At 42.8% G+C, this 12,321-nt stretch overlaps 1 protein-coding gene across 1 annotated transcript in view; it reads right to left on the reverse strand.

The window, feature by feature from the left end:
• Nucleotides 1–576: 576 nt before the first annotated feature.
• The window catches only part of LOC103271023 (dipeptidyl aminopeptidase-like protein 6), a 416,180-nt gene continuing 404,435 nt past the window's right edge, over nucleotides 577–12,321 (reverse strand). The window contains exons 9-10 of the mRNA XM_008068506.2: nucleotides 6,618–6,852; nucleotides 577–672 (exon numbers count right to left, since the gene is read on the reverse strand). Coding sequence (XP_008066697.2) covers nucleotides 577–672; nucleotides 6,618–6,852 — 331 coding nt within the window. The remainder of the gene's footprint in view (nucleotides 673–6,617; nucleotides 6,853–12,321) is intronic.

Consider the following 12,321-nt stretch of genomic DNA (forward strand, 5'->3'; position numbering starts at 1 on the left):
TCTCTGCACATCCTACAAGTTCAGTTGCAACCAGGCTGGTGGCTCAGCCCAGATAACCCCTAGTCCAGCAAATGATGATGCTCCCTAACTCTCACTCAACACATCTGTTGAAAAGAAATGCTTCACAGTCCAAACATGCTGAAAAATCACTTGGCATTATGGAAAAGAGAAATGAGGTGGCATTAGGTTGTACTCAAAGAAAGGAACAGGCTCAAACCTAACCAAACCTGAACAAAGCACTAAATCCCAGCCTGTGTGGTTATTTACAAAAGAGGGGGGGGGTGGTGCAGAAGGAGAAAGGGCTGGAAAGCCCACTCTGTGATGAACATGCAAAATAACACAAAAGAAGACACAAAAAGCTATGGCTACCTCTCTGACTCTAGTGCTCAAGTTAATTTGTACAGGCTGACAATCCATTTAGGTAATCCAGTAGGATCATGCTATGAGGGAAAGACTAACTTGCTTCTTAATGGAGCCCACCAGTATCTCTGGGTTATTTATTTCAGTGTGGTAGAGACAAATTCAGGCAGCCAGGGAGGTTATGAGATGAATGACAGTGATGGCAAAGATGGAGGGTTAAATGTTCATGGTCATATCTGAGCCCCTGGACAAGGGCTGGACCATGAACTGCCTCATGGTGAGGTCTCTGGACACCTCATTCACCTGGAGAGCCTGCAAAGGAGGAATAAGGTTTTCTTGTGTGATGGGGGATACTGGGTACACCTGCCAGCCCCGGGGAAGTGGGTGTCCCTTTTCTGTACTGGGTCAATAGGTTTTGATGTTTAAGCAAAATGATCTCATAGAGACTTCACTTTAAAAAACCAAAAACTTATTTTGGAACATGATCTTTTAATAAGCCCAAACCAGTCCAAGTAAATCACATGCAACAGCAACAAATTCCCTGAAGCATCATTTTTAAAAAGTCCTTTCAGCCTCAAAAGCTCAAGGCCCAGTTTGAGTTTGAATGCTCTGAAATCTTCTCTTGTCATTCTCCTGCTGGGTGATCTTTTCTTCTGAAAAATGACGCCTGCCCACTGCTCTCTGAACCGTGTGTGCAGCACTTACCAAAAACTCCCTGATCCGGAATTCCCTTTTATATTGTCTGCCCATGAAATTGTAATTTCTAAGACATTGGAGATCTGGCCTTGTGCTTCCTTATATGACTACATCAGAGCTTTGCAGATAGTTGGTGCTAAATATGTGTTGACTGACAGAATTATACACCAATAAGCCCCCAAAATAATAACTACTACTTGTTGAGGGCTCACTATGGTACATTGCATTGATGGATGCTTTGCATGTATTTATTTTACACTCATACCATCTACTATTAGCCAAACATTATTCTAAGCACTTAAAAATATTAGTATACTTGATTTTCACTGTAATCCTGTGAGACAGACACTATTATGAATCATTGTTCTCACTTTAGGGCTAAGTTAAATAGGGCACAGAAAGAGCATACTGGCCCAAGATGACAGCCCTTATCAGTTGAAGAGCCAGGATTTGGACCTAGGCTGTCTGACTTCAGCACTCACGCTCTGGGGACCCCCATTGTTAGAAAACCTCGGAAAGGAAGGTGTTATCTTTATTTTATAGAAATTAGACACAGCTTCAGAAAAATTAAGCTTTGATGTAAGGTCACCCTGTCCATAGTGGCAGAATTAGAAAGTCATATTGCACAACCATTTGTGACAGTGGTTCTCCAAGGCTGCTCCGGGCCCAACAGTATCAGCAACTCATGGAAACTTATTAGAAATGCTAACTCTTAAGTCCCACCCCAGACCTACTGAGTCACACATCCTCACGGGGACCCAGCCTTCTGGGGGGCAGCAAGCCCTGCAGGTGACTCTGATGTACTCAGAAATTTAAGAACCGCTACACTGGGGGCCAGCTGCCTCCTCTTTCAGCATATTATTTTACACTGAAAATAATAAGCAGCAAGCAATTATAGCCATAAGAATGGATGGACCATGGGGCCTTTATGGGAATGGGTCTAAACCAAAAACACAAATACTGCAGACTAAGAACCCTCTAAAAGCTTTTCGAGAATTGACAAATGTATTGACTGGTAGAAAACAGTTGGAGGCACTTTCTCACTCCATAGACCTTTTTCTATTGCTGTTAAGTCTGAGCCTCATTGGCTGCCAGAAGTCGTCCTCAGATTCTAAAGAAATGAATGAATTTTCAACACCTTCCTAAGGTCAGAAAAAAATCAATTTTCTTCCTTAGTGAGTTTCTGGGTCTTTTTTGTATACAATCCTAATATGAGTAGACTCTGGCTTCCAGCAAGGTTGAAATGCTACCCATGAAAAATAATTCAGATTTTCCTGGTTGAGTCACCTGGATGACATCAGGTATTTGGAGCGGAATAGGGGTTGGTTTGAGGGTATAATGAAGCTACCAACACTCTTCCCAGACAAGAACTTTCCTGCATTCTCTGGGTTACTGATCTTTGAATTACATTCTTCTCCAAGGTGATGTGATAAGGAATCAACTTTCTCTTGGCCTTCAGGGGCTCATTACCTAGTCTAGATTATTCGAGGTCTTTGAAGCTGCTGTTTCCTCAGGCTCTTGATCTTCTGGAACTTACAGCTCTAGTTAGTGCCTCCCATGGGGGCAGACAGGGAAATAATAGAGCCCAGCTCAGAAGTTGCTATGAGTCAGGAGATATTTGTAGCCATATGACTGGAACTAGCTCCCAGCTAGTCTGGGAAGGACCCAAAGGTGATTTTGCTGTCTTTCCCCTTCAGTGATCTTTTCTGTTATTTACACACCAAGACACTAAAAGATCAGTGGACCAAGAATAAAACCACCTAATTCACAAGAAAGATATCACTGGTATTAATTTACAGAAAATCAATTTACTATTAAATGCATGTAAATTTAATTAGCTATGAGATATAATTAAATATATACTGATTTAAATAGCTATGCAATTAACTTATATTTGCAAGGATTTTTTTAAAAAATCATAGAATTAGCAAGATTTCTTTAAAACCAACTGCATACTTACCTGATGTTGGTGAAAGTGCAATTAGAAGGAATACAGAAAACAATTTTCAAGTATGTATCAAGAGCCTTAAAAAAGAGTTTATATTTTTTGACTCTGTAATTCCACTGAAGGAATATTTTAGGTCCAAAGGTGTTTTACAGCATAAATTATAACAATGGAATATTATAAATGGTCTAGCTGTCCAACAGGAAAACAGTTAATTAAATTCTGTGGGCATACTCAATGAAATGCTATGTAAATATTAAACATTATGTTTACAATAAGTATTTAATTGTATAAAATGTTAATTGTAGTAGGCAAAAAGTTTGGCATATAAAACTAATTGTAACTATAAAAGAGCATCTACTCTTAAAAATAGGTTAAGAAAACATACTAAAATAGTAAGAATAATTATAGATACTGCCTCTTTTGGTGTTATCTTAAGAATTTTTTTTCTTTTTTTGTATTTTTTGCTTTCTGTATTCTGTATTATTTTTACAATGGAAAAATAAATAAATAAATGATAACATTTAATTAAGTGCCTAAAATGAACCTAGCACCAGTCTGGGAATTTGGGATAAAATAATAAACATGCTGTTGTCATCCAAAACCCTGGGATGCTATGGGGAAATACCACGTAATGGGAAAAGACCTGTGGAAAAATGTTTACCCCATACCATGGGTACATAGAGCTGCTAGTGCACTGTTGCAGAAAGTAGTAGGAATTCTAACCTGGGAATCCAAGAAATATTCACAGAATAGGTGGCCTTTTTTTTTTTTTACTTTTGATACTATCCCCTTTCACTTTTACATTTATTATTTCTTCTGTCATTGTCTCTGTCTGAAAATGAGTCTATCAATGGATAATTAATATGAAAAGCAATGAATAATATTCTAGAGAGAAACAGAAAACAATGAAGCCTTCAAGCTTTGGGGTGTTGGAAGGCTACTCCTCTCTCATGATGAACATGCTACCTCTGCCAAACGAACTCAGCATCTTCCCCACTGTGGCTTCCTGGAGGACATCTGTGGGCCAGCAAGGCCACCTGTGAACGCCAAGGGCTGAGGTTGAAGGGCCCATAGGAGTGGCCACCCCAGAGCCAGGGTGTGTGCAGGACCCACTGGCTTCTTTCTCTCCCTGTGTGCACTTTATGGGGGTGCCAGAGCCAGTTCTAGACAGACCAGTCTTGACTCTGGACATCAGGCTCAGAGGGAATTGGAAGTATCTGGCTGAGACAAGGCTTGCAGAGGAGAAGGAAACAGCAGTAACTTCTAGGGGGAAAGTTCTGGTGTTCTGTTCACTGAGGCACGGGCTGTCTTAGCTTCCTGCAGGGAAGGCAGCTTTGGAGCCAGGCAATCTAGATTCAAAGCCAGCTCTACCCTAAATTGACAGGAAACCCTGGGTGATACACGTGATGCCCTGAGGCTGACTTTCTCATCCATCAAGTGCCTCGTGTGACCTACCTACAGCATCTGAGAAAACTTCCTTCTCATTCTACCTTCCTTTCCCCTTTTATTCCTATGCTAATATAATCAAAAGCCTTTAGTGGAGTCAATAATTCCGACACCCAATTTATTTTTATCTTTATTATTTTATTTTATATTTTTTGAGTCGGAGTTTCATTCTTTCTCCCAGGCTGGAGGACAGTGGCACAATCACAGCTCACTGCAGTTTCAACTTCCTGGGTTCTGGCGATCCTTCTTTTTTTAAAATTTTTTAAGTTTTAAAGATGTGGGGTACAATTCAGGGTTAGGTATACAAATGTTCATTTTGCAGGTACCCTTGATGATGAAGTGTGCCCCCCTCCCCTCGCAGTTTCCCACCACTGCCAATCCCACCCCCCACCTCCTCGGCAGTTTCCTACTGCTGCCAATCCCTTTCTTACAGTATTATGATAATTTCTCAAGGTCCACTTATGAGTGAGAACAGGTGGCACTCAGTTCTTTGTTTCTGTGATGGATCACTCAGTATTATAGACTCTAAGTCTATCCAAGGTGCTGCAAAGTTCATAATTTTGTCCTTCTTTATGACTGTGTAATATTCCATTGTGTATATGTACCACTTTTTAAAACCCAGTCCTCTTTCGATGGGCAGCGTGGTTGGTTCCATCTTTTTGCTATTGTGAATAATGCTGCAATGAACATGCATGTGCAGGTAACTTTTTCATAGAGTGATTTGAGTTCCTCTGGGTGTATTCCCAGTAGGGGGAATAGCTGGGACTACCGGTGTGCACCCCACGCCCAGCTAATTTTTTTGATTTTTCCCTAGAGATGAAGTCTCCTTATGTTGCCTAGGCTGGTTTCAAACTCCTGAACTCAAGCAATCCTCTCACCTTAGCCTCCCAAAGCACTGGGTTTATAGGAGTGATCCCAATTCTCAATTTTTAAAACTTGCTACCATGCCTGGCCCCAATTCTCAATTTATTAAATGCAGTGACAAAAGCAGTACCTAGGATCTTTCTAGAATCTCTGCACCCTCTCAAGGATGGTGACAGGACCCTGCTGTCCTTGCTGAGCTCTCAGACTTTTTTCAGCGTCATGTCTTTCTGTTTTTCCGGGATTTAAACCTGACCTCTGTTCTGCTGAGCACTCTGTGACTGGTTCATTCTAGGCTGGCTCCTGACACCCGTTCCATTTTGTTTTTCCATCATCCACCTGGTTGTGGGTTCTCTGGCTGCCCACAGCACAGAACTGACCCCAGGTTCTTATTAAATAAGTATAAACACAGCATCACAAATATTAATTGTATCCTCATCTAAGCCCATGAGGCAGGCACTATGTTGATCCCCATATCAGAGGAAAATAAGGCACAGACAGGTTAAGTAATTTGCCCAATAGGACAGAGCTAGTGAGTGGCAGAGCCGGGATCAGGACAGACTGTCTGGTTCCAGCTCTGTGCTCTACGGCTTCTGGGCTAGGCTGTGCCCTACAACACTTCAGCTGTAATGATGTAAAAAAAAAAAAGGTGCTTGCCTGAGACTTCAAGTCACCAATCATGTGGCGGACAATGATAAGTTATATTATCATCCAATTGGTGGTACATCTGCTCGTGAAAGAGGGCTCTACTAGTAATTTCTCCAGGTTTCTGGGAATAAACGTGGACTGCCCTGAGCAAATCAGGGCTGAAGGTGCTGGGACTCTGTTCACTGGGTCCTGTATAATCTTTCCTCCCCTCTCCTGTTTTTCTTCATCACCTCAAGAGTACACGACTTCTTAGGTTACTTTATCTCCAGGTGCCCAGGTGGCTGTGCCCTGTGTCAGTTCACAAAAGCCAGGAGCCCACACAGAACAGAAGCTTTCTCTCATTCAGACTGATGGTCATGCCAAGCTCATGACACCTGCCCTGCTGATGAGGTTGGACTCTGAGGATGTTGTGGGACATTCAGTGGCCTGTGTGGAGCCCCTGGGATGATGCCACAGAAGCAAGAAGGTCATTTTTGATGCCAATGCACCCACAGGACCTGCCTCCTCCCAGGGACCTCCTTGGGCTCCTTCTCAGCTGATCACACAAGGGTCACCTGTGAAGGGGCCTGAGACCTGTGGTTCTCGAGGAGACATCTGAGTGGAGTCATCTTGTCTGTTCAGTAAAGAAGCTTACAGTTGGCCTCGGTTGTCCCAGTACCTGGCTGAGGTCTCGCGTCTCTCCAGGGTATCTGCAGAAATTCATTTCCACACAGGGCCACCTAACTTGGGGCCGATCACCTCCTATGCCGGACAGGTGCCCCAACCACTCAGCTTCCTGCTGCTGCACAGCTTGCCTCGAAGTTCCCTTTCTTTGATGCCTTTTCTTGCTCTGCAGAGCCCAGGTCTGCCCCATCTCCTGCAGGAAGCCTTCCAGAACTACCTTCACCTCTCCTCTAAAGTCATAAAACACCGAGGCACTGTTATGTGATTTAGAGGATTATTTAAACCCTCTGAGCTGTAGTCGTCACTTTGCACAATTCTCCTGCCTTAAAAATAGGGAGAGGTAAGGCTCTTTGACTTCTAGAATTCTGTAATAACTTTCTTTTAGTTTATGTCATGTATATATGTCTTGCCTGCACATTAATCTCCTTCAGGCAATGGTAACATCTTCCCTTTTTAAAAAAATTTCACACAAACACTAGCATAGCTCTGGGCAAACGTAGAGCCTGGCTCATAGCATGAGTTTGACGCCTTTGAGTTGTCAGTTGCTGAGCTGGTGTCCACACAGCCCTTTCCTGCTCCCTGTCACAGACCTATGTCTCCTGGGAGGCCATAGTATCATCCTCTGCAGATGGCCTCAGGCCTCACGAGCCCTCATGGAATCTTCCAACTGTACCGCTCCTACACAGACCAGGTGGCTTGCTGTGTTCTGACACTTCCTCCCCTCCAGCCCTCCAAGTCTCCTTTTATTTACTAATGTCTCACCCTCATCCTTCAAATATCACTTATGGACCACAGACTCAGAGTCTATTTAATGGACAAAACAGAAAAGACCCTTTCAAAACGCTGTCCACGGTGGCAAATCTCATTTTTTAGGCATATTGGGAGCAGGTGGGGAACAGGTGAATGAATTGACTCAAGATGGATTTTGCAATCTGGTAGAGATCACGTGGCACATGGGTGAATGTGTGTGCATGCAGAGAGGAAGGAGATGGTAATTCTCATGGGCCAATGCACAAGGTGGGGGAGGTGGTGCCAACCCCCAGGGGACTGTCAGTAGCACGAGCAGTTGTTCTGCTAGCCCAGGACCATCCTGGTATTAGCATGAACATCTTAGGAAACCTTCAGTCCCGGGGAAACTGTGACAGTCGGTAACCCCAGGCTTCAGTAGTTAACACCTGGTTTAGGTAGGTAATGGAAGGTTTAGGTAGTCAACCCCAGGTTTAGGTAGTCAACCCCAGGTTTAGGTCGTTAACACCAGATTTAGGTAGCTAACCACAGGTTTAGGCAGTTAACTCCAGTTTAGGGGAGGGCTCTGCTGGGGCTTGAAAGATCAGAAGCTCTTCTTCATTATTTATAACATAAATTTAAAACTTTTGGACAGTTAGTGTTGAAAATTATGTCTATAAATATCAAATTCCTATGCCTTCTTTACAGTGTTATGGGCTGAATGTTTGTGTCCTCCAAAGGCATATGTTGAAATCCTAAACCCCAAAGGATGGTGTTAGGAAGTGGGGCCTCTGGGAGGTGAATAGGTCATGAGGATGAAGCCTCATGAGTGAGACGAATACCCTTTATAAAAGAGACCTTAGCAGGGCTCGGTGGCTCAGCCTGTAATCCCGCGCCTTTGGGAGGCTGAGGTGAGTGGATTGCCTGAGCCCGCGGGTTCGAGACCCGCCTGAGCAGCGAGACCTCATCTCTACAATAAATCAAAAAATCAGCCGGGCGTGGTAGTGCATGCCTGTAATTCCGGCTACTCGGAAGGCTGAGGCGGAAGGATCGCCGGAGCCCAGCAGGTCGAGGCTGCGCTGGCCGGGAGCGGCCACTGCACTCCAGTCTGGGCAACAGAGTGAGACTCCAACTCAAGGAAAAAAAAAAAAGGGACCTCAGAGAGGTGCTTTATACCTTTCACCATGAGAGGACAAAGGCGAAGAAGGTTGCCAATGAACCAGAAAATAGGTCCTTGCCAGACGGGGAATCTGTTGGCACCTTGATCTTGGACTTCCAGCTCCAGACTGTGAGAAATACATTTCTGTTGTATATCAGCCATCCAGTTTATGGTACCCTGTAAAAGCAGCCTGCATGGGCTAAGACACAGATAAACACATCTGCATATACAACTTCATGCTTGCATGTGTATACCCATTACTTAGACACCCAGGAGAGGTGTCTTAAGTGAGTCCCTTTCTTTTTGCCCAGGCCTAGCCAGAAATAACCAGGGTCTTCTAGATTTATGAGTCAAAAATTACTGTAGCATGCCACCTGACAGAGAGCACTAGGCTGGAGCAGTGGGTAGGGGGATGACCAGGAGATGCTATGGTTTTCTGATACCACGTATCAGGGTTTTGCATTGATGAGCAGAATTTGCTTAAAGACAGATGTGGTCAAAACTGAGCTTCTTTGGGAGTGTGAGTCTCTTGCTGCTCCAGCCCTCAGCCTGGTTCAGAAGATGCCCCAAGTCTGTGAGCAGCATTGGCCCGGGGCCTCCCACCCATCTGGGAGGCTGGCTCGGCTGAATAAGGACATTTTTGAGCTCAGCAGGGAGCATCTGAGGAAATATTTTAAAATGCAGCTAGCCTTCTGCTGTGAACTCGGTAATTAGCACTTCTGGAAAATCACTGCACTCCAAAATTTGAGCAAAATGAAAATGTTAATTAATAAAGCGAAATTTCTAACTCCTTATACTATCAGGAGAGATTCAAGCTGCAAAATATCATTTGGCATTATGAAAATGTGACTTGGAGGAGACTTAATGGAATCATCATAGTAAGGGTCTCCCTTTGTGGACCCATTGGCATTTGCTTTCCCTTATTAGAAACTAGTACGTAATTGCAACTGCCAACATGGAGTTATCTTACAACTCACAGTACATTTAGAAGCTACTGTCTTGTAAAAAGTCCTCTTAGGGGTGCCAAATTACCACCCTTTAATCTGTAAGACTTCTGGTGAGATGGAATGAAATTTGCAGTAGAAAAATAAAGAGGAGAGAGACCAGTTTTCAAATAATAGTATCACAAGGAGAAGAGGATAATGAGTGGGTGGCCTTTCAATGCCCTGAACATTTAATTCATGAGATGTGTGTGTCTCTCTATAGAAAATCTGCATTAAATATGACCCCTACCTATCACTATACACAAAAGTCAACTATAAAGAGATCAAAGACCTAAACATAAAACCTCAAACTATAAGAACCTTAAGCCGGGCTTGGTGGCTCAGCCTGTAATCCCGCGCCTTTGGGAGGCTGAGGTGAGTGGATTGCCTGAGCCCACGGGTTCGAGACCCGCCTGAGCAGCGAGACCTCATCTCTACAATAAATCAAAAAATCAGCTGGGCGTGGTAGCGCGTGCCTGTAATTCTGGCTACTCAGAAGGTTGAGGCGGAAGGATCGCCGGAGCCCACCAGGTCGAGGCTGCGGTGGCCGGGAGCGGCCACTGCACTCCAGTCTGGGCGACCGAGTGAGACTCCAACTCAAAAAAAAAAAAAAAAAAAAGAACTTTAGAAAATGCAGGAGACACCCTTATGGAAATTGGAACTGGCAACCAATTCCTGATCAAAACCACAAATGTCCACAAGAGATAAGATGGACAAGTGGAACCTTGTCAAACTGAAAAGCTTCTGCAAAGCAAAAGAAACCATCAAGAGAGCAGAGATAGTCCACAGAATGGGGAAAAATATTTGCCAACTGTATATCTGACAAAGGTCTAACATCTAGTATCTACAAGGAACTCAAACATGCCAAAAAGAAAAAAACAAATGCCCCATTAAAAAGTTGGCAAAAGATATGAATAGACACTTCTCAAAAGAAAACATACGAGCAGCCAACAGATACATTAAAAAATTCTCAGCCACACTAATCATCAAAGAAATGAAAATTAAAACCACACTGAGATACCACCTAACTTCAGTCAGGAGTTAGTCATCACTAACTCAAAAAAAATAACAGATGCTGGAGAGGATGCGGCAAAAAGGGAACACTTCTACACTGATAGTGGGAGTGTAAACTAGTACAACCTCTGTGCAAAACAGTGTGACGATTCCCAAAAGTTCTAAAAACCGACCTTCCATATGACCCAGTAATGCCCCTTCTGGGAATATACCCAGAGGAACTAAAATCATTCTATAAAAAAGACACCTGCACATGCATGTTTATTGCAGCAGCATTCACAATAGCAAAAACATGGAACCAACTGTGGTGTCCATTAAAAGTAGACTGTATTAAAAAAAGTGGTACATATACACGGTGGAATATTACACGGCCATAAAGAAGGACAACATTCACAGCAACTTGGGTGGATTGAGCCTATAATACTTAGTGACCCATCACAGAAACAAAGATCTGAGTTCCACATGTTCTCACCCATAAGCAGACCCCAAACAATTATCATCATACTATATGAAAGGGATTGGCAGTAGTGGGACAATATTGCCAGGGGAGGAAGGGAGCAGGGCACACTTCATCAATAAGGGTACCTGATCTCAAACCAGGTGACGTGGGGACCAAAGTGAGGCCCATCTTTACCTATACAACGACCATTTGTATATCTAACCATGAATTGTACCCCACATCTTTAAAATTTTTTTAAAAAAGAAAATCAGCATCTACTCCAGAACCCCATGAATTATAGTTGGGAAACCCAAATTCTCAAAGCCCTGAGGAATGACACTGCAACATCTCATTGCTTCTTAATCTCAAACATTTATTAAATGACTTTCCTCTAGACACTGAGAAATATTTTCATTTATTTTAATTCTACTTTATTTTATTTTTATTTTTAAAAATAGAGACAGGGCTTCACTATGTTTCCCAGGCTAGTCTTAAGCTCCTGGCCTCAAGCCACCCTCCCATCTCAGACTTCCAGAGTGCTGGGATTACAGGAATGAGCCGCCACTCCTGGCCAAACACTGAGAAATATTTTGTACACATGAGGATATTATTCAAAAGAAAAAGGAGGCTCTCATAGGAGGAAGGAAAGTCATGGCCGTTGCCAAATATGGACTATAACAAATAGCTATTATTTACTGAGTGCCTACTCTGTACTTCATGTGATCACTACCACGTGACTTAATTATACATATTACCTCAGATTTGCCCAATAATTATGCAAAATACATATTTTAATCATCCTCATTTTATGAATGAGGAAATCAAATCAGAAGGTTCAAGGTCAAAAAAGCTAATGGGGTTGTCTTGCTCCAAAGTCCATGTTTTTCCATTTTGTAATATTCTCATCGCTTGTGCAAAAATTATTATGCCTTTGGCCCAGATTCAAGATAATAATAGATTTTTTTCTCTAATGTCAGGGAGGCAACTAACAATTACTACATAAGTAATGCTGCCTATAAGTTATTTCATTTAACCTTTACAGCATCCCTGGGAGGTCTTTTTACCTTATTTATGAATGAGGAAACTGAGGCTCAGAGGCGTTATAAACTGCACAATCCTGTGAGTGGCAGGAGTGGGTTTCAATTCAACTTGTGTTGATTCTAAATCCTGGGTTCCTGCCACTTTCCAAAGGCTGGTTAACCACCAACCACCTTCATGACTTATTTCTCAAACTAAATGAACATAACCTAGGAATCTGAGGAAAATAACAATAGTGTTGCTGTATCATTCCTGAGAAAGTTTCTCAGTAGGTCAAATACAGAAATCATGGGAAATTGAGTCATTAACAATAAAGGGACATTCACAGGAACAGTCAGGA

This window comes from Carlito syrichta, unplaced genomic scaffold (genome assembly GCF_000164805.1).
Source record: "Carlito syrichta isolate Samal-C Ts95f unplaced genomic scaffold, Tarsius_syrichta-2.0.1 Scaffold108870, whole genome shotgun sequence".
Taxonomy (NCBI): domain Eukaryota; kingdom Metazoa; phylum Chordata; class Mammalia; order Primates; family Tarsiidae; genus Carlito; species Carlito syrichta.